Source organism: Pristiophorus japonicus, chromosome 8 (assembly GCF_044704955.1).
Source record: "Pristiophorus japonicus isolate sPriJap1 chromosome 8, sPriJap1.hap1, whole genome shotgun sequence".
In the NCBI taxonomy this organism is placed as follows: domain Eukaryota; kingdom Metazoa; phylum Chordata; class Chondrichthyes; family Pristiophoridae; genus Pristiophorus; species Pristiophorus japonicus.
The window spans coordinates 210,191,645-210,214,662 of record NC_091984.1 but is presented as its reverse complement, the minus strand read 5'-3'; the positions used below and the strand labels follow the sequence as shown (position 1 = coordinate 210,214,662).

At 42.8% G+C, this 23,018-nt stretch overlaps 1 protein-coding gene across 3 annotated transcripts in view; it reads right to left on the bottom strand.

Annotated features, from left to right (window-relative positions):
* Window positions 1-23,018, bottom strand: part of LOC139268297 (uncharacterized) — a 176,307-nt gene that overhangs the window by 57,009 nt on the left and 96,280 nt on the right. For all 3 annotated transcript variants that reach the window (XM_070886358.1, XM_070886359.1, XM_070886360.1), the window contains 4 exons: window positions 19,443-19,610; window positions 18,711-18,772; window positions 15,498-15,624; window positions 10,443-10,576 (listed from right to left, as the gene is read on the bottom strand). In XM_070886358.1, the coding sequence (XP_070742459.1) occupies window positions 10,443-10,576; window positions 15,498-15,624; window positions 18,711-18,772; window positions 19,443-19,610 (491 nt within the window). The remainder of the gene's footprint in view (window positions 1-10,442; window positions 10,577-15,497; window positions 15,625-18,710; window positions 18,773-19,442; window positions 19,611-23,018) is intronic.

The window sequence follows — 23,018 nt, the reverse complement described above, 5'->3', positions numbered from 1 at the left end:
ACATGATGGGATAGAGTGGCCAGGCAATGCTCAAACATGCTGTTCACTCTTCAAGCACAGCATTCAATTATGAACTGCCGACATAAGGGTTTTGCAACGACGAAAGCTTCATGAGACCTCCCCTATGGTTGTGGTTGTGGCTGTGGCATGGGTTCCTTGCTAGGCTCCTCTTCCTCCGCACCGCACCGCCCCGCCCCCCGCCCCCTCCTGAGGTGGTCCTGCAATCCCATTGGCAATTCCTGTCCCCTCATGATGGCTAAGTTATGTAGCATGCAGCACATCATAATAATCTCAGCGACCTGCTGAGGTGAGTATTGCAGGCAGCCTCCAGAGTGGTCTAGGCATCGGAAGCGTTGCTTGAGCACTCCAATTGTCTGTTTGACGATGTTGCGTGTGGCTGCATGGCTCTCATTATAGCAATGCTCGGCTTCTGTCTAAGGGTTCCGGAGGGGGGCTCATGAGCCAGGTGGCGAGGCCGTAACCATTGTCCCTGAGCATCCAGCTCTGGCCTCGTGGTTGATGCTGTAATATGCATGAGATACTGCTCTCACGCAAGATGAAAACAGCATGGATGCTCACTGGATATTGGGCATTGACTGCCATGATGCGTTGAGTATGGTCGTAGACAATCTGTACATTCATGGAGTGGAATTCCTTTTGGTTTCATTAAACCTCTGGATTCCTGTACAATCAAGGGCACCCTGAACCTTGGGGAAGCCAGCAAATCGTCCAAAACCTACAGCCCTCTCATTTTGGGTCTCCCTGGTCATTGGGAAGTTTATGAAGTCCATCTTGCGTGCACACAATGCAGTAGGCACCTGGCGAATATAGCAATGTGTAGCGTGCTGCAAGATGGAGCATATGTCCCCTGCTGATGCCTTAAAGGAGCCGGAGGCAAAGAAGGCAAGTGCCACACAGTCATCTTCACCTCGACGGGCAGTGCAGTCCTGTTGGCACTGGTAGGCTGTAGGTCTGCCTGTATGAGCTGGCAAATCTCTATGACCACCTCTTTTTGGAAGCACAGCCTTCTAACGCAATGTGCCTCAGAGAGTTGGAGGTATGAGTGATGTTCCCTGTAAACTCGTGGGGAGGGCAAGGCCTCCTCCCCAAAAGTCTGCTACCTCTTCGATTATGTTGAAAATGATCATCAGGAAGCCTTCTTCCAGCTCAATGCCGTATGAATATAGCAGCCAGGATTACTGGCTCCTGACATAGCATGGCCCCCATATCTTAAAATGTTCTCAAATGTCCTTAAACAAATTCTAAAACTTCACAATCAAAAGTATGCAGCAACGCAGCCTTCTTCTCGCAATCCTTTTAAGCACTCACAATCCCGAGGTGCTAACGCAGTGATGCACGATGATTTACATCATCAATACAGTCAAAACAATGGGACGGCGCTTAGTTTCAGCGCTGCCGCAAACCCATTGACTAAAGTTCTGCCCGGGCGCAAAATGTTGTGCGCCTTCGTTTTGCGCTCAAAAAAAAATCATTTTTGCGTCCCACCAAGGCGCTAAATGGGGTGTAAATGAGCTGAAAATCCAGCCCTTAATCTACAGAGAAAAACCTGTACTAGTAATAACACCAAGGCACTACTTTGGCAAGCTAGCAGAGGGTTTGTGTTTTCAGCCCTAAACTTTTTAGTACAAGATTTACATGGCACTTAAATTGCAAATCTTTAACAACATTTCAAGTACATTAGGAATCGCAGCTCAGATACAGAAGATAAATAACTAATAATACGTTCCGCCAGTCAATTCACGTCAAAAAACTTCAATTGCATCAGAGCCCTCATTTCAAATGTGTTATCTGTCCTTAAAATGGAAGTTCACGTTCAGTACTACAGGAAGTGATTTCTGTATTCAAAATAGTCAGTGAAAAGTGAAAAAACATATTTAATGACTAAATATTCAGACTTGCAGAGCTACAGCTTCCAAGCAAAAGGTTGTAAAAGATGGGGGTTGTGTTATTATCCCTATAATTTACTTAAGGTTGAGGACATTAATGAACCTGTGGGGGTTAGTGAGGTGCCTGATCGTAGATATGTATTGACTCTGTGCACTGCATTTTTCAGTCTGCCTATACAAAAAGTGTTCAAGTTTTTCTGGTTTCATTGAAGGCTCTTTTCAGTCTGTGATCTACATTTGATTTACCCATTAACCAAGGAGATTTAATTCCGATTTATCTGTCTGTGCGTTAATTTAAAACAGCTACTATTTGCATTTATAACAGCAGCTTGAATTTATGCAGCTGATTTCAATTAAATGTTCTATTCAAAAAATAAATCCATGCCGGTTTGTTAAAAAGTATAGTGTTGCAAACTACATTTTACCCATTATATATTAACAGTTAATAGGTTGACACTGATTTAATAGTAATGTAATTAGAACCAGGCTCAATAGGCATACTTTAAACTGTCTCACTATAAATACATCTTCATTTTTGTGCTGCACCATACTTTACACCTAGCGCTCTCAAGTGCATACTTCTGACAAGCATGTAATTGAAAACATGAGTAATGCACACAAAAATATCCAACTGCACAAAGATGTTGATAGAGAAGGTCACGACTCATTGAAAACGTAAGTTAAATGCCATGAGATTGGCAAATGGCACAGTAAAACACTAACCCCATTTCATATCACTTTTTATTCCAAGGAAAAGTATTTTCTCTCCCTTTTAGTTTTTCCCTGCACCATGCATTCCCTCACTAAGGCTCCAGCCAAATGCCTGCTGATGGATCTCTACCAACATTGCTCTACAGCCAGCTGGACACTCATCCCTTATTTGCCATGTGTCAGAACAATTTATAGCTGCTCAATGCTACCAGATGGCCAGATCGAGACTGGGAAATTGCTACACTGGAAATTGTGCATATAACTCCCTATCTAACAGCATCGTGGGAGCACTTTCACCACATGGACTGCAGCGTTTCAAGACGATGCATCTCCAGCTTCTCAAGGGCAAGTAAGGATGAACAATAAATGCCGGCCTTGTCAGCGATGCCCATATCCCGAGAATGAATAACGAAAGGATTCAGCTTTAAAGCAGACAAAATATATTTTTCACTTGCGCGTTTTACACTATTGGGGAAAGTTTTATTTGGTGGAAGATCGACTAGATGAGTTGTGCCTCATTTTCATCATCATGATGCCACATGGAGTTGATGTATTTCAGCACTATTACATCAATATGTTACGCTTTTGCAAATAAAACAAGGCGGTTTTGCCAAACAATGAGGGGAAAAAAAGGCGGCATCGCTGGAAATGTTATACATTCAATCAGTTCGACAACTGTAAAAGTGAAACACAGCATATGAAAATAGAAAATTTAAGAGATTTGATTAAGATTTGACTGAGGTGATATATTGGTTCTTGTCAGCATACAAACAAATTAGTAGGTTTTTAAAAAAAAAAAAAAATTTTTTGATGCAGAGGGAAGGGCAAGCTCCAAGGTTTAGTTAGAATATGAAGAATTTTTGTGGTTGAGTCAGGTAGATGTACGCACGCACACCAGTTAAGTCAGATAAGAGCCAATACATTAGCAGGAGGACAAGGTCAATAAGGTTTCCATCAACATAAAAATTTTGATTTAAAAAGCAAAATTTCAGTTTTGGTTAACTCTCTGACCAGATTATTAGCTCATGTTTAAAGAAGCACACTGCCATTCTTTCCAGATGTCAAACTGACATTTAGGATTAAACACATGTAAAGAATTTTCTGTACATTTTAAAATTCTAATCAGATTGTTTTAAAACGTGCCTGGAAACAATTGTAAAAGCAAAAAGGAATTAGAAAACAAAATAATTTCATAAATGGTGTCCTATACTTTAGCAGCACTGCTAATTAGTAACCAATTTCAAAGATGAAACGGGAATGTTAGCAAAGATTACAGAATCTTATCGCACAATTTCTAACTGTTACAGGAAAACATTTACAAAATACACACAGGAGGAACAAAACTAATCTTGCCAGAATTCAGGCTCATTCAGTGCTATTGGCCCAGATTTTGCGGTCAGCGGCTAAGAGATGGTGCTCGCCGCTGACCTTGAAGAAAGCTGCCCCCAAAGGTCTAGCAATCTGATTTCACCTTTCCCAACGTTAATTTGATTCTAGCACCAAGTCTAGGGGATCACCAGCGTCCAGCAACAGTGATGTCATCAAGATGGCTAAGCAGCCAATTACATTGAAGAATTCTCACAGACAGCAAACCAGGAAGTAAAGTGTGCTGATTTCCCTTCACTTTTTAATTATTTTAGAGAGCAAAATAAAGATCGGGACATACAGATGGGATTAAGGTAGAAGCTGAAATTGCAAACAAAAAATTAAAAACCATGGAATTAAAGTATTGGAAAAATTTGACATTCCACAAATATATTATTTTTTCAGACCAGAATGGTTGTTCAGCAGTAATCATGACTCAGTAAACAGTTAAAACCCAGTTACACCTCATTTAACAAGGCTTAACTTTTTTTAAAAAAGTGATATTTCAACGTAAAAGGGGACGTTTTTGTCAGTTCAGTGATTTCAACTGATTGCCGTCTCTGGGAAGTTTAACAGCATAGCCTGTGGAGAAGCAGGGAATGACCAACAGCAACTTCTGGATATCCGTATTTAACTGCGCATGTGCCGATGCCAGAAGTTGCTTTCAGTTTGACAGTTGTAATGACGGCGAATGCTGACAGTTTTTGCCGTCATTACAGTGGCAAATTCCAGGCCAATATCTCTATTATATGTACTGCCGTTTTTACAGTAGGTTATTTTGTATGCATTTTGAACTGTATTCAGTTCTTACAATGGTTTTTTGACAGTGAAAGATGTATTTTGTTGATCTGAGATGAGCGGATATTCACCAAATGCTTGCAGATGGCACAGATGGAATAGTTCATCCCAAAAATGTTTTGACTATATTTGAAGTAAATCTTCAGCACGAGAGGATAGTGTGTTAACCCATTGCATCAGTCAGTCCGCTCTGTTCACTATTTGAGAGCTTTGTAAATGTGAAATATTCCAACTCAATGGGCCCAAGTTTCCAGCGCCGGAAAAAAAACTCGCGATTCTGGAGCGCCCTGCAGCTCCTTGTCTGCCTGGCGCGGCGCCCGGGGGGGGCGGAGCCTACACTCGCGCCGATTTTGTAAGTGGGAGGGGGCGGGTACTATTTAAATTATTTTTTTTCCTGCCGGCAACGCTGCGCGTGCGCGTTGAAGTGTTCGCGCACGCGCAGTGTGAAAAAAACATTGGCACTCGCCCATTTTTGTAGTTCTTTGTAGCTGTTTAATTTTTGAACATTTTTTAATAAAAGCACATTGCCATCAGCACTTGCAGCCTTCTCACTGTCTCCTTCCCCCTCCCCCGCGGAAAGAACGAGCGCCTCCTCCCCCCCCCCCGTGGGAAGAACGGGCGCCTCCTCCCCCCGCCGCGGGAAGAACGGGTGCCTCCTCCCCCCGCCGTGGGAAGAACGGGTGCCTCCTCTTCCCCCCCCCCCCACCCCGGGAAAGAACGGGCGCCTCCCCCCCCCGTGGGAAGAACGGGCGCCTCCTCCCCCCCCCCACCGGGAAGAACGGGTGCCTCCTCTCCCCTCCCCCCCCCCCCCCCCCCGCCGCGGGAAAGAACGGGCGCCTCCTCTCCCCCACCACGGGAAGAACGGGCGCCTCAGGCTGACTGCAGCATTCTCCGTGCCTGAAGCACTTTCACACAGGTAGGAAAATGGTTTATTTAATCTTTTCTTTGCTTATAAATGTTTATTCAGGTTGGATTTATTTGTATAATATTTGTAGAAGTATAATTAAGGATTTATTGTAGAATTTAATGACTTCCCTTCCCCCCCCCCCACCTCGTTCTGGACGCCTAATTTGTAACCTGCGCCTGATTTTTTAATGTGTAGAACAGGTTTTTTCAGTTCTACAAAAATCTTCACTTGCTCCATTCTAAGTTAGTTTGGAGTACGTTTTCACTGTGGAAACTTTGAAATCAGGTGTCAGTGACCGGACATGCCCCCTTTTGAAGAAAAAATTCTGTTCCAAAGTGGAACTGTTCTACCTGACTAGAACTGCAGAAAAAAAATGTGGAGAATTGCGATTTCTAAGATAGTCCGTTCTCCACCAATTGCTCCTAAAAATCAGGCGCAAATTATGTGGAAACTTGGGCCCAATAAGTTATTGTTGTTTGATCCCTAGAAAGAACTGGCACTATAAGAAACACTGAAGTGTTTATCTGTAAACATCGTTAAGAATCTATAGTAAAGTAAACCTTGGATAACTTAGGAGGTTACTATATGATCTTTATAATTTGTGTATTTCAGCTCTGGCTTCTCGCCACTCAAGATAGGCCATGTCAGTACTTGTCACGTCATTCCTTTACTCAAATCACCAAGCAATTGATTACTTAAAAAAATCTTTACATTCTTGAACAATAAAAGAAATCCTATAAATTTAAATACTTCCATAAAAAGAATTAAAATTCATTCTCGTGGACGTGGGCATTGCTGGCAAGGCCAGCATTTATTGCTCATTCCTAGTTGCTCGACAAGGTGGTGGTGAGCCTTTTAACTGAACCGTTGCAATCCTGTGGTAAAGATGCTGTTAGGTAGGGAGTGCAGGATTTTGACCCAGCGACAATGAAGGAACGACGTTATATGTCCAAATCAGGATGTTGTACATCCTGGAGTATAAATGAGGGTAGATTTTTTGAAAAGATAACTCTTTTTCAGCAAACAAACATTAGAAAATTGTGAGCTTACTTCCTGTATTATGACAAGATAAAAGTTCATTGGGTAGGGGATAATATATTAGCATGGATAGAGGATCGGCTAACTAACAGAAAACAGGGATAAATGGTTCATTCTCGGGTTGGCAATCAGTAACTAGTGGGGTGCCGCAGAGATCAGTGCTGGGACCCCAACTATTTACAATCTATATTAACAACTTGGATGAAGGGACCGAGTGTAACGTAGCCAAGTTTGCTGACGATGCAGAGATGGGAGGAAAAGCAATGTGTGAGGAGGACACAAAAAACCTGTAAAAGGACATACACAGGCTAAGTGAGTGGGCAAAAATTTGGCAGATGGAGTATAATGTTGGAAAGTGTGAGGTTATGCACTTTGGCGGGGAAAAAATATCGAAGAGCAAATTATTATTTAAATGGAGAAAAATTAGAGTGCTGCAGTACGGTAGGACCTGGGGCATGAAACACAAAAGGTTAGTATGCAGGTACAGCAAGTGATCAGGAAGGCCAATGGAATCTAGGCCTTTATTGCAATGGGGATGGAGTATAACAGCAGGGAAGTCTTGCTAAAGTTATACAGGGTATGGGTGAGGCCACACCTGGAATACTGCGTGCAGTTTTGGTTTCCACATTTAAGGAAGGATATACTTGTTTTGGAGGCAGTTCAGAGAAGATTCACTAGGTTGATTCCAGAGATGAGGGGGTTGACTTATGAGGAAAGGTTGAGTGGGTTGGGCCTCTACTTATTGGAATTCAGAAGAATGAGGGGTGATCTTATCAAAATGTACAAGATTATGAGAGGACTTGACAAGGTGGATGCAGAGAGGATATTTGCACTGATAGGGGAGACTAGAACCAGGGGGCATAATCTTAGAATAAGGGGCTGCCCATTTAAAACTGAGATGAGAAGGAATTCTTCTCAGAGTTGTAAATCTGTGGAATTCGCTGCCTCAGGCAGCTGTGAAAGGTGGATCATTGAATAAATTAAAGATAAAGATAGACAGTTTCTTAACTGATAAGGGAATAAGGGGTAATGGAGAGTGGGCAGCGAAGTGGACCTGAATCCATGATCGGATCAGCATGATCGTATTAAATGGCGGAGCAGGCTCGAGGGGCCATATGGCCTACTCCTGCTCCTATTTCTTATCACTATATTAAGAATATAAGAACGTATGTGCTTGCCACAAGCAATGACTCAGAAAATCTACCTGTTAATTAATGGCTCTGAGAAGCTCTAAAATTTTAAACCAAAATCACGAATGAACAATTTTATATATACTGACTGACATAAAACATGGAAATTGACTCGAGAATTAAATCCGAAGCCACTTACCACTACAGATAAGTACTGTATGCATCCCCAGGGATATGGCAATGCACAAATATATTTCTAATACGGACAGCAAATTAACTTGAAAAGTCTGATTCAGCAATAAAACAATTTGGTCCTGTAACGTTAAATGAAACCATCACTGAACAAATCTGAAATATAAATCATTGCTGATTGCTATGATGAACTTCATCTCCAAATGGGGTGGGACTTGAAGGGAAGCTGTAGTTCAGATCGAGTTATGAACCAAGCCAGGTCGGTCTACAGTACAGCACTGACTGAAGTGCAGGTTCTCCACACAACGAAGCAGGTGCTGACAATCTAATAAAGGAGAACTTCCTGTCCTTGGATAAGAAGGTAGACTGAATTTTACGGTTGATGGCATTGTGCAATGAACTTACTCAACGAGATTATCAGCACAGCATGCTATCTTGCTAAATTTCCCAGATTCTTATAACTTTATAAGGAATGCATGGTTACAGTAATTACATTTGAGGAAGTGATTTATATAGCTAAACTACTTCTCTACTATCCTTTGATTGGCAAGTGTTTACTGTAATACTTGATGATTTAGATTTTGTTGAATATTAAGCATCAACATCTACTGTAATCGCTAATACTGAATCCTGTGATAATGCTAGTCATAATATTGTAGTTAAATAGTAAGTGGAGTTAGCAATGCGCTTTTGTGTCCGAGTGTCTTTAGTATCTCTAGCAAGTTAGGAGTTAATCTGCACTTTACCAGTGTTGTACTGTGGATCGACCTGGCTTGGTTCATAACTCAATCTGAAAGATATTGGTTATAAAAAAAAAAGTTTCAAATCAAAGTAATTTAGGCTTAAAACATGAAATCCTAGGAAAAAAGTGTTAAATCTTGATCTAATTTTCCAAAACATAGATTAGCAAAAGTGGTAGGGGAAATAAGAGATTCATCGGATATAGGTAGGCCGGAACTAACTTAATGTTAGGTGGTGTTTTTTTCCCCTCAGATAATAGTGGACCTGCGGAACAGACTGCCGGCTTGTGTGGCGAATGCTGATTCACTGAATTCCTTCACTGACAGCTGGACTTGCTTCTGGTTGGAGCAGAAATCTCCTTGCACAAGAGGTAGGTATTGTACAATATTAATCAGAGCCAGAGTGGTCTCTTGGACTAGGCACCAAACACTGTTTTAGCACTAAGCTGGGTGCTGAATTAAAATATATTGATTTACTCCTGGTGGATAGTCCTTTCAGAATTATTTCATGGACTTACAGTATGGTTGGAAACATAGGAATCGACAGGACCAAAAAAGACCATTTTCACCCATCTGGTGTGCTGCTTTTAGAGTTCAAAACCAGGACTTGTATTTCACTAGCTACAGCTCTGAATTGATTTCTCACCAAATACTTGTTCAACTCCTTAAAATTACTGATGTTATCAGCTCAAATAGCACCCTCTGCATTCGATTCCAGACATTCACTATCTGCTCTGTCCATTCATCTTTTCTTTTCTGAGCTTCATCCCATGCCCCTTCATTGTCATTCTTGGGTTCATGGTTAGTATTTCAGGGTTCAACTTGCTAATACTCCCAAGATCTTGACTATGTAAATAAGGTTTTTTCTCTTCTCTAGTGTAAACTATTCCAACTTCTGTAAATGTCCCTTTGAAGCTCTTTGATGCAGGTTTTCCAGTTTTTATTCCAGCCAATATTCCGTTTATATGTTCCATGTTTACTCTTCTCCTTCCCTTTCCTTAGTAAACTTACGAATGGAATTGAACAGCCTGTGTCATGGCGAAGTCACAGCTGTTGTCAGTGGTGTTTTACGATTACCCTAGCAGAAGTGGAATTCATGTCCGTGTCAACAGTTTCCCCTGCTTGAACAAATGTTAAAACTTTTTTTTTTAAACTGAAAAATTATTATGGATCTAAATGAAGTCTTGTAACCTTGGGTTTTCCCAGTTACAGCAGGGATCAAAACTGACAATTCAGATTCAAAGTCATCTTCTGACTTGGGCACTCACTCACCTCTCCCTCCAGGTCGTCATTTTGATTTGAAGTAGCTGCCAACATGTAGAAGGTTCAAGGTCTGCGACAATGAAGTTAATGACCTTGACTTCATTATACCCATAAATAAACATTACTAAGGACTGCACATAATGAATATTGGATGTAAAGCGCATTGGGACCTCCTAGGGCCATGAAAGGCACAATACAAATGCAAGTCTTTCTTCTTTCTATTGAAATAGTTTACACAAAATGATCACATAGGATTTGCCAGGAGTTGCCACAATCAAGACAGCTAACTGTAAATCATCCTTTATAACGTTTCCAGACAAATGCTGCATTTTTCAAACCGTAGAAATTGTTATTATACAATTGAGCTGCAGCACAATTTATAAAAGCTTACCTCTTCCATGTTAGCCTCTCTTCCATATGTGATATTCTTTTTTATTGAAGTCGCAAACAATGTAGGTTCTTGACTGACGATCGAAATTTTCTGCCGGAACCACTGTGGATCCAAGCTTTGTAGATCACATCCCCCTAATCAAACAATACAGATACATTTATTCAAAAGGTTATTATGGTTGCAAGTAGTAACACTCGATCACCAAAATTACTACTGTATTAGAATACGGGATATTAAACATGTGAGGACTGCAGTTGCATTTTGATTCATGCTGGTTGCCTTCAAGTACCTTGCCCAAGTTATTTAATTTTTTAATGTGTGAGGCTCAACATTGAATGTTGGGAGGCAATTTGATCACTAAAGGCACCACAGTTGAGCCCGATACTGTTCTCACTAGGTGTTGACACTTGCGTAATTCGCTGGTTCATTAGAAGCAATCAGGAATAGGAAATTTGGCAGATTTTACTCTCTCACCAGTTCAGGGGAGAAGAGGCCAATTGTAGCACTTCATCTGCCAGCCCAATTGAGATCTGCTAATTCAACACAAAGTGCAGGTTGAATTTGGGATATTCCTAGCCTACACGGCTCAGTTCCACAATTTCCAACTGAATTTTAGGGAGAGTTAAAGTAGCATTTCTACATGCCATAAACATGTTTTAATTATGCAGAAATACTCCTTGTAAATATAATGGAGTAGAGTTTCCGCTTTGGTTGCAATCGACGATACGGATGCAGATTGCGACCATTTTGAGAAGTTTTTTTTTTCGAGTTATCGCTCAAACTCTTCTGCTGATTGTCAAATGAAAAATCTGTCATGAACCAGCATAATAAAACATAATTTAAATGTACTAAGTGTAGTAACTTGGTACAGTTTGGTTAATACAGCTGAAAATAGGTTTATCACAAAAAATAAATATTTTTAATCAATGTCAATTTACCATGTGTGAATAACCAGATTTTAAATGACTGAAACTGACATTTTAAAAAAACATAACCATTTGCTAGTTATATTGGGGTGCAGTAGTCAGTTTGAGTAAATTTTTCAAAAATTATTCAAAAGCTTTTAATTGTTCCTATTAGTGTACTTGCACCCAAAAGAACCAGCTTAATGTCTAGCGCCTCCTTGAAGGGGAACGAGCACAATTAGCATAATGGTGATTAATTAATCCTGGGGTGTGGTCAGTTTTTTGGGAGAGACAGCTTCTAGCGCGTTTTTTTTAAACTAGCACAAAAGAAAAGCTGAACGTAGTTTGCGCTTAAAATTCAGCGATTATTTGCGAGGGTTATGCCAATTTCGAGCACATCAGAACGGAAACTCGACCCCTTTGTACCTATAGTACAACCTTGATTCCGTCAGTATGACAGATAAAGTCCACTGTAGATAATTGAATTGGAGAATAATTTTCAGCTCCGTGGTGTGAAGGAAGTATTAATCTGAAGCAGTCTAGCAGTTGAAAGAAACACATCAAAAACCAAAAACGCATCCCAAGTCCCTAGCCCAACGTAAAGTACATGTGGAAGTTTCATTGGTGTGTGTATAAGTCCCAATGTAAAATTGCAGTTCAAAGGTCCTGTTCTATTTGCAAATACAGAAGCAAAAAGCTTAATACATAAGCACTTCATTATAATCTATATTTACAGAAAATTCACTTCACGGTTAAAGGATAGAAAATAGATGCAACATTACAAAAGTAGGAATATGTTCTGAATCATCGGAGTTAAATCACAAGAAAAGAATGGTTTGAAAGAAAAAGTGACCTAAACTTTCTCCCAAAGCCAATACTTTACATTCTCAATAAACAGCCAGATGTGCGACCACACATCCACTCTCTCCAAACAAACTGCACTGTGGCCAACTGGAGGAGATACGAGACATACTGAAGTGGAGCATCCAAAATTTAGAATTCTTGCCGATTTGACACTCGCATGTAAAGGGTATTCCTTTAATAAAGATAGGAATTATGCAAGAATAGATTATTAAAATGTGTTGCACTCTAATAGTAAAAATGAAATGAATACTCTTGCCTATGGGTGGCAATACTTCCATTTTTAAATGTGACCAATGGAAACCCCATAATTGTAAAATGCAGTTGGAAAAGGCAGTACCGCAGATTGTTTCAATAATCATCCCAGAATGTGAGAAATTGTACTTTTTTCAACTTGAATCAGAAATACCACTACCACACTGAAAGGACTGAAGTGAACATTAAATAAAAGTTGCGCAGCAACTGGGCATTATGTTATCAGACTGACTAGGGAATGAAGATTATATAGTGCATTTAAAATCAACACACCCGCAAATATAAGAGATGTTTTCAATAAAACCTATTTTGTTAGCTTTCCATTCTCAACTCCTCTTGCTTCCATAAATTTTAAGTGAGATCATATGTGAGCGGATAGAAGGGAGAAATTGGAGAAAGAAGTAATGCATTTGACAATGAAATAATGCCAACCAAATGATACTTGGATGGGTACTGTACAAAAAAGATATTTCCACACTTAAACACTGGACTGAGGTTTAAAAACAAGATGGTTTTACTTTACTGCACTGGCACAATGATCTCTCCATTATCCTGCTAAACACACTGAACTGGTGCAGTGACTGCACCGTATTTGCATTCTGATGCAAGAATCACAAGGCTCTGAGGCCAAATGAAGCATAGTTCTGAAAAGGGATACTCCAGCATCATGCTGCCCAAAGGATCGTGCACTCAATTCTTACAAGGAGGAAAGTATAATATATAAAAACAGATTGTTGCAAGGAACTAATGCATCTTAAGCTTCTTTAGGTTTTATTATGTAATCTGAACCAGTCAATAATTATTACTCTTATTTACATATTGGCTCAGAGCTTCCTGGAGATTTGCACCATTAAATGGTGCGTCTACATCATGGGCCTGATTCAGATTGTAGAAGTCCCAGGAAACTTCAGCCATTACTTTCGCCACTCCATAACTTCCTGAGACTTCTGTTCTGCTACACGGTTTCCCCATCAAGACAGTTAAACAGCTAATTATGATGGCCAGGAATTTGCATTCAGCAGCGTAGGCATGGTGCTTGCTGTTCATTGCGCTTATAGTTGTCCGTGGACTTTTTTTGGGCTTCTGAGCAGCAATTTACGGTATTTAGCGTTCCTTTATAGCGCTGCACTCTGTACTGGGAACCTGTGGAGTGTGAGAACAGGGCAGTGTCTTCTCAACCAATCAGATTGAAGAACCCTCACTGGGATACAGAGGCCGCGATTTTCCCTTCCTCGGCAGGTCCGGTACAGCCGGGGTTGGTGGCGGGCCCTGGCCTCGCTCTCCTCCATCTAGCCTACGCCATGACTTTCCATTGGTCAGGCTTAACAAGCCCGCCAAGTGAGTTTCCCAACCAACTGAAGGAAGCAGGTCTGATGGCGTCATTTGATGGCATGGCATCAGCCGGTTTTCTTCAAAGGAACCACGAGCACATTTATTTTGACAGTTGTGCTGCCAGTGTTCTACAGCACTGAGGTGCTGCAAACACTGACAAGCATTGCACAGAGGTGCACAACTGCGCCCAGGCTCTCGCATGACTCCCTCCAAATGCTAACAGCACAGCATGCAGAGATATCCTCTTCCCTTCCAATGAGCAGAAGAGACCTCCCCAGATCATCAATATAGCCTGGTTGCATACCGCAGAAGGCGGCACAAGCAGGGATGTCGTCAGGAGGATCTTAGTGCTGTGCCGCAAACGTTTCAATTATCTCAGTAGATCAAGAAATGTTACTGCAAAGCCACACTCAACCTCATTCTGCTGTACCGCTCATCATATTCCCATCACTCTGCCTTCCCTACCCTGCACATCCTTACTCACACCAACTTACCTTGCACCTCCACTCATCCCTCTCTATCTACATCATCACATCCCCATCTCACTAGCCACCCCTCACCCTAAAGCAATCATACCAACTAATAACACACAAGGGTTGGTACTTGGGCGTGTTAACCAATGTTCATGAAAAGTTTCTGTTAATGTGGTGTTAAACATTGAAACCTTTATTTTCAACACTTTGCATTATTGGACAGATTTGTGTGCACTTTTGGAAGTGGTTGAGTGAGATGCAGTGAATCGTGAGACATAATGGTACCCCCTGCAATGGTGATATGTGTCAAAGGAATGGTTTGGGCATTGTAGGGATGCTTTATGGTATTGGTGTGTGATGGTGCCAACCTGGCACATCATGTGGCAGTCATGGTATACATGGTGAAGCCATCCCTGGCCTCCTGGGCAGCAAAGTGCTAGGGTGCTCTGTCCTGTGCAGCATCAGGTGATTGAGGAGAAGTTTAGTGTGGTTGTTGGTGCTGCTGGTGTGTTTAGTGATGATTGTGGTCAGACTCGGAGGACATAGTGTAAATGGTTCCCATGCTGATGGAGTACATAGCAGTTGAAGTTGAGATGTCAGAAGCACTCTGCCAAAAGGTGAGAGGTTGCTGCAATGAGGTGACCCTGGCTGGAGAGTTTGCTCCAAAGACTAGCAGCCTGCATAAAGTTCAATCTGTGTTCCAAAGGGAGAAACTAAGCGATTCTGGGTTTGGAAAGTGTGTAGTTGTAAAGTGGGAGCTTTGATACTAGATTTTAATCTATCAGCAATCAACTACTTTAATGGCCATGCAACCTCCACCTCAGATGAACAGACACGGTACTGTTAGTTAAAAGTTAAGTAAAAATTCACTGTTAATGGCTTCTAAACAAGCCAATAATTGCTTCAATTGCCTCCCCTGCCACTGCTGGTCAGGTCTGCTCAGCACAGGCACACCCAACATTGGGAAAGTGGAGTGTGCGCAATTTGACAGCAGGTTCCCTACCCACTGTCAATCTCACTTCTGAGCCACCACCAATCCCGTCCGCTGAACGACAGGTAAAGTGTTCCATTCCACTGTATTGCAACTGTTCAAACCAGAACATGTTTCACCATTAAAACATTGCTTATTAGATTCAGACTGCTGATTTTAACGTGTTTATAACAAAAAATATGTACATAGTTCAATAGTTTTCATTTTCCTGCTGAATATTATTAAAGAAATATCATACCAAGTAATATTCTTCCAGAGTCTGGATCATAGAATCTCTCTATTAGGTTGACTATCGTTGATTTTCCTCCACCTGATGGACCAACCAGTGCGACCATATTACCCGGTTCAACTGCAAATGTCAGCTCCTACAAAGAGAATGTTTCTGGTGATCACTTAGACAGTTAGAATGTGCAGAGCTGCCCAATTCTTAGTCACCTGCAACAAGCGCAACAAAGGAATAGATCCAGTATAGTCATCAGATGTTCACACAAATATACCAATAGCCCCTCAGTATAACCTTGATATTGCACAACCTCACACACAACTCAAATATAGAAGACATGATTTAAAAAAAAGATATCATACAATGAACACACTTTTAAAATCACTCAGGAAAGATTGTGTTATAGAAGGGGGGAGCCTGAGGGGGAGAAATGTTTCACTTGCCGCAGTATATATATCATGCCCAGAGAACTACAGCACTTGAGTGCACAAGGGGAGGTTTTGTTAGAAATAGCCAAGTTAAGGCTATCCCTAGTCATGTTAATAATCAGGATCGATTGTAAACCAGTCTGGTGGGTATATTGTGTTTAATCAGAGTTTAAGACGGAATATAACACATTAGTTATACAGCAAAATCATACGACCGTGACAAGTAGCTGGTACCCGGTACCCAATCCAATCCAATCGGACAAGCAGCTGGCACACGTGAGCAATTCTCTGGCTTGCTCTCTTTCTCTCGTCTAGAGCCTCCTTCGGTAAAGCATGGAATCACTCTCAAAGAGGGTTCGACCAGCCCTACTTCTGTATCACTCTCACCTCCACTGTCTGCCCTGAAACGCTCTCTAGGTGTACCTTTTATTCTCTTTTTAGGGGTGGGCAAGGAATATTGACAACACCATTTGGCCTATAGAGGTTCCCCTAAAAACTCAATACCTAATGGGGCTTCAAGTTCTTTGTTTTGATTCTCATGTCAAAGTCCTCCCGAAAGATGTCTCATGTTCTTGTCCACGTCTTTTCCTGATTATACTTACGCAGGGTTTCTTCCCTTGGAAACGGTGTCTTACCTCTCTCGTCCCTATCCTCTCGGGTTCAATCATGAGGTTCAAACCAGAAAACTGTTTGACTTCAAATCGGTCGTTATCTGCTTTACGACCTAGCAAACTGCTTTGTGTTTACCTTAACTTCCTATGCTCATTAACTTTTAATTATTTTCACAAGCAGTTCGGTTAAACCAACTCCAATTTCTACTTTAGCATTATAACTTGATTGTTAATAATAATATAGAGCTTAGTTGGTTAAATTAAAGATACATAAACAAAGTTGAAGTTTTAACGAAAACAACAGATAATGGTTGTCATAGTGCAGAATGCCATAACATCTCAGCAGGGAAACAAAACAAGCATTTCTAAAGCATCTATCTAGTCTAAGGAGACTTGTCGTCTCCAGTTCAACAAAACCATGTAAACACAGCATTCTTCACGTCAGTTTTATATGCATAACCATATACATCTTGTACACCCCTAATTTCTAACATATTCTTTAGAAACAGAAAACTAGAGATCAGGAGTTCAGATCCCATAAGAGTGAATTTTGAAATTGATTTCAATTAATCTGGGAATTTGTAGGCTGGTACCAGAAAGTTACTATGAAAACTGCTAAATTGTTGTAAAAACCTAACTGATTCACTAATGTCCTTCAAGGAGGGGAACCTGCCCAGACTGACCTAGATGTGGCTCCAGTCTCACACTACATGTTTGACTCTTAATGCCCTTGTGGCAGCTAGGAATAGACAATAAACACTGGACAGCCATTGTTGACCACATCCAATACCTTCCCGCTCCTCCGCCGTACCTGGGCCCTGCCGATGTTCCTGCCCACGCCCCAAACGGCGACCTGGATTTTGGTGACATCACCCAGTCGCCCACCTCGAAATCGTCACACAGGGACAGCACGGGCCAGCCCACACTGCGATATGTGTGCGCACTAGGTCGGTGCAGCATAGCAGGTCTCCAGTCGTCCTGGTTAACCCTTGCCACTGGATAAAGGCCTAAAGCTCGGTCAAGCCCGTGTGGTGGCTGATGTGCAACGGTCACTGCACACAAAAAAAATCCATGCACAGGCATCCTCCACCCCTTTAATTGCAGTTCAGGACTGGAATATCGGGTCCTTCATTGAAACATTTGGGAATTTATGTGCAAGTAAGTCAGCCTCGTTCGAGGGACTGCCTATGATGATAACATCCAATTAACAAATCTTAAAAAAAAAACACGATCTAAAAAGGGTGAGATCATCACTCTTTGCACTCAAATTTTCCCCTCAAAACATTAAATGCCACTCTCAGCCAAGAGCTGTTTAAACAAAACAAGTGGACTAATTGGTCATTTAACAGAAGACGTGTCCTGCATTTTACTGCCTCTCAGCAGTGCAAAGTCTATGAAAGGCATTTGTATACATTAAGTGCTAGCCAACTCTGGCATACATAGAAATGTCCCTATGCAGCACAAACGCAGTGGCTCCGATATTTACTCAGAGCAGGGAAAAGAGCTGGGTGGGGATAGGGGGAGTTTAAGAGGAGGATTTCCAGACAGGAAATCCGAAGGAAAGGTTTCCCCGCACATTCTGCCGAATTTAACAGCAGGACGTCTTTATTCTCCTCCCCCACCACGCCACAACAGGTTTCCCGCCAGACCACCAGGTACATTGACAGGCTGGCTGCCTTTTGGGCTGGAGAGCTGCCAGGGAGCAGATCTCGGGTAACTCTGATTTGGCGAGGGGAGGAGTGGGGAAAGAGGGGGGGGGGGGGTTGGTTTGGGGTCTGGGGTCGACCCATCGTGAGGAGGTGAGCTTGGTGGGCCGGGGGAAGCAATAAAAGCACTACCCTACCCCCCACCAGGCCCCCACCCCCGCCCCCGCATCCTTTTACCTGCCAGGATTCCTAGCCTCCATACGTTAAAAGTTTAAATTGAAATAAACCGGGAGCACGCAGCCCCCGTAAAAAGATTTTAGTGGCCGCCCAGCTCCGAAGAGAGAGGGTTGGTCACCCGGCCTGCCTCCGTTAAAACTGGAAGTAGGCAGGTTGAGATTTTGTATGAGAATTTTAAAATCTTTGCCTTGCCACTAGCCCCCAACTCACCCATCCTTGGGGGTACAAATTCACTCAGTGTTTACACCAGGAATAGTTGTGCTAAAATTAACAGTTTATCCCCAAAAAACTGTACAAAATACTGACCTTCAAAACCTGGGACGCCTGCCTAGTAGGGTAGGTGAAACTGACTTTCTGGAACTCAAGTCCTGAAATAAGAAAATCAATTTAATACCCGAAAAAAGGCGATTAAAATTTCAAATATTTTATTACCCTTGGATACCTTGCTTGAATTCACATTTTCAGTATCTAAATTTGAGAGTTTTTGGTGATAGGACATGGAAGAAGTCAAGCAACATATCAGACTGTATAAACAAACATCTGAACTGTGGCTTGAAGGAAAAGGAGATTTTTTTGCCTTCATTCAACAAAATGACTCGGGAGCAGGGTCACTGGTTTACTGTGACTGAGTAAATCAAATTCTGTTTGTCTTGTAAAAGATTCTGGGATGTGGGAGTATTTTGGAGGCCTGCAATCTACAAATACATTAGTTTATAATTAAGGCTACTTTATTATGAGGACTGAATGAGTGAAATTATTTTTTTATTACATGTGAGTCTGGGATTTTTACCAGTGACTTGGTTGTGGGGCGGGGGGGGGGGGGGTACGGAGGGGGTTATGGAATTTCATTCCATGGTTCAGTTCATTTTTCTGTGATAACCTCAAGCCAGCAGCCTTACTCATGGTGATCTTATTCTACTGGGATTTTGATGATTATAAAACATTGACCAATTTGTAGATTGAAAAAGAGCAGTTCAATCAATGAAAGAAAACTTTCAGGTAAGCTGATTGAACTAAAAAATATAAAAATCCACTTACTGCCTTCAAGAGAAGCAAGGCGATTTCCACCCACACAAGGGATTTTTGGTTTACGGTCCAACAATTCAAAGATACGAATAGAGGCTCCAACAGCTTGCATGAAGTCACCGTAGAGAGATGCCAACATTCCAAATGCCATTGCAACATTCATCGAATACACCATAAAGGCTAATTTAAAAACAGAAAAGTCAGAAAATATGCCAAGTTAAAAGAGAAGGAAAGCTTAGGAAGTGTTCTTTTGAATATAAAGTACTGCTCTACATTTATACTTCACTATCAAATTTGAATAGATTTTTACTTACACAAGAACATAACATAAGAATTAGGAACAGGAGTAGGCCATCTAGCCCCTCGAGCCTGCTCCGCCATTCAACAAGATCATGGCTGATCTGGCCGTGGACTCAGCTCCACTTACCCGCCCGCTCCCCATAACCCTTAATTCCCTTATTGGTTAAAAATCTATCTATGTGTGATTTGAATACATTCAATGAGCTAGCCTCAACTGCTTCCTTGGGCAGAGAATTCCACAGATTCACAACCCTCTGGGAGAAGAAATTCCTTCTCAACTCGGTTTTAAATTGGCTCCCCCGTAATTTGAGGCTGTGCCCCCCAGTTCTAGTCTCCCCGACCAGTGGAAACAACCTCTCTGCCTCTATCTTGTCTATTCCTTTCATTATTTTAAATGTTTCTATAAGATCACCCCTCATCCTTCTGAACTCCAACGAGTAAAGACCCAGTCTATTCAATCTATCATAAGTCCGGAATCAGCCTAGTGAATCGTCTCTGTACCCCATCCAAAGCTAGTATATCCTTCCTTAAGTAAGGTGACCAAAACTGCAAGCAGTACTTCAGGTGCGGCCTCACCAATACCTTATACAGTTGCAGCAGGACCTCCCTGCTTTTGTACTCCATCCCTCTAGCAATGAAGGCCAACATTCCATTCGTCTTCCTGATTGTCATGTATTCAACCAGCATTGTAACCCATGTATAAACTGACCCAAGTTGTACACCGTGAGAACAATGACCACTAGGTGGGAGACACTCCTAACCTGGACCTTCAGGTATAAAAGAAGGGGAAGCTCCACCCACTTGCTGCACTTGAGTGCTAAGAAATAAAGGACAGGTCACAGACTGACCTTCTCTCAAGCATGGGCCTCGTGTGCATTTATACTGTATAGTAAGGACGTATCAATGGCGACAAGAAACTGGGATTTAAATCACGCAAGCATGGCCACTAGCAGAACAGACGAGAGGTACTGTGTTAAGGAATGGTTGGGACAGAGATTCAACATTGTTAAAGCAGCACACAGTTCTCCAGGCAGACAGGGGCAGTCGGGCATGCCCCAACATGTAGTCGAACCCAGAGGGGGAGTTCGACAGAGACAATGGCAAGCTGAACGGCGATTCACGCCATTGCAAGGGACAATGTGGCCAGTAACGGGGCCATCAACACCTGTTAATGGCGCACTCAAGGACAATAACGGGCAGTCAGGGATCGACTGGCAAGGGACCTTTTGTTTCAAACCGCAGCTCATGCTGGAGGCATGGAGGCACACACTCAGCCGGAGTTTGCAGAGGTGAGCAAAATACTTGCAGAAATGAACGCTGGGGGAAAATCGCTGGAAGCTGACGTTCAGCGAGTTCATGTGGAGCACGTATACAGTTCATATACCAGGACACCACCGATAATGATGAAAGTGCTCCTCAATGGCATCCTAGTATCAATGGAGTTAGACACGGGGACCAGCCAGTCCCTGATGGGTATAAGTTCGAAAAGTTGTGGGCGTCCAAGGCCAGGAGGCCAAAATTATCGGCGATTGATGCACAGCTACGAACTTACACAAAGCAGATCATTCCTAGGCAGCGCCACGGTAGTCATGACCCACAAAGATTCGGAGAACAGACTGCCACTCTGGATTGTCCCAGGGGATGGTCCCGCACTACTGGGGAGGAGTTGGCTTGCTGTCATGAACTGGAAATGGAGCGATGTCAATGCAATTTCCTCTGTGGAGCGAGTATCATGCTCACAGATCCGGGACAAATTTGACTCATTATTTCAACCCGGCATTGGCACTTTCATGGGGGCCAAGGTAGTGATTCACATAAACCCGGACGCCAGGCCAGTACACCACAAGGCCAGAGCAGTGCCGTACATGATGCGGGAAAAGATAGAAGGCGAAGTGGACCGCCTGCTGAGGGAAGGCATCATCTCGCCAGTCGAATTCAGTGACTGGGCGAGCCCGATTGTGCCAGTGCTCAAGGCGGATGGGTCGGTCAGGATATGTGGTGATTACAAGGCCACCAACAATCGGGTGTCACTCCAAGACCAGTACCCGCTACCGAGAGCGGAGGACCGCTTTGCGACGCTATCCGGTGGCAAACTTTTTTCAAAATTGGACCTGACCTCAGCTTACATGACCCAGGAGCTGGCGAGTGAATCGAAGAAGCTGACCACCATCACGACACACAAGGGGTTGTTTGAGTCCAACAGATGTCCGTTCGGAATTCGCTCGGCTGCCGCGATCTTCCAACTAAATATGGAAAGCCTCCTCAAGTCGATTCCAGGGACGGTGGTTTTTCAGGACGACATCCCATTACGGGTTACGATACTGAAGAACACCTCCACAACCTGGAGGAGGTGCTACGCAGACTGGACCGGGTAGGGCTGCGACTGAAAAAGGCGAAGTGCGTCTTCCTAGCTCCAGAGGTAGAATTTCTGGGGATGAGGGTAGCAGCAGACGGGATCAGCCCTACTGCGTCCAAGACGGAAGCGATCCAGAGAGCACCCAGACCCCGCAACACGACGGAGCTGCGTTCATTCCTGGGGCTCCTGAACTATTTTGGTAACTTTCTTCCCAAATTGAGCACGCTGCTAGAGCCGCTACACGTGCTCCAACGCAAAGGTCGCGAATGGGTCTGGGGGGACAGCCATGAAAGAGCTTTTAATAGAGCACACAATTTGTTATGTTCCAACAATCTGTTAATGCTATATGACCCATGTAAGAAACTTGTGTTAACGTGCGATGCGTTGTCCTATGGTGTCGGGTGTGTGTTGCAGCATGTCAATGCCAAGGGTCAGTTACAGCCGGTAGCTTATGCCTCCAGAAGTCTGTCCCAGGCAGAAAGGGGCTACGGGATGGTAGAAAAGGAGGCACTCGCATGTGTATATGCGGTAAAGAAAATGCACCAGTACCTGTTTGGCAGGAAATTTGAGTTGGAGACAGATCACAAACCCCTAACGTCCCTTTTGGCCGACAACAAGGCCATAAATGCAAACGCATTGGCCCGCATACAGAGGTGGGCACTCACGTTAGCCGCCAATGACTACACAATTCGGCACAGGCCGGGCACCGAAAACTGCTTCGATGCACTCAGCAGGCTCCCACTAGCCACCATTGAGGGGGCAACCGAGCATGCTGCTGAGATGGTCATGGCTGTTGAAGCTTTTGGAAGCGAAGGCTCACCCGTGACAGCCCGTCAGATTAAAGTCTGGACAAATAGAGACCCGCTATTGTCTCCAGTCAAGAAATGTGTCCTGAATGGGGACTGGGCAACCACGTACAGGGCATGCCCGGA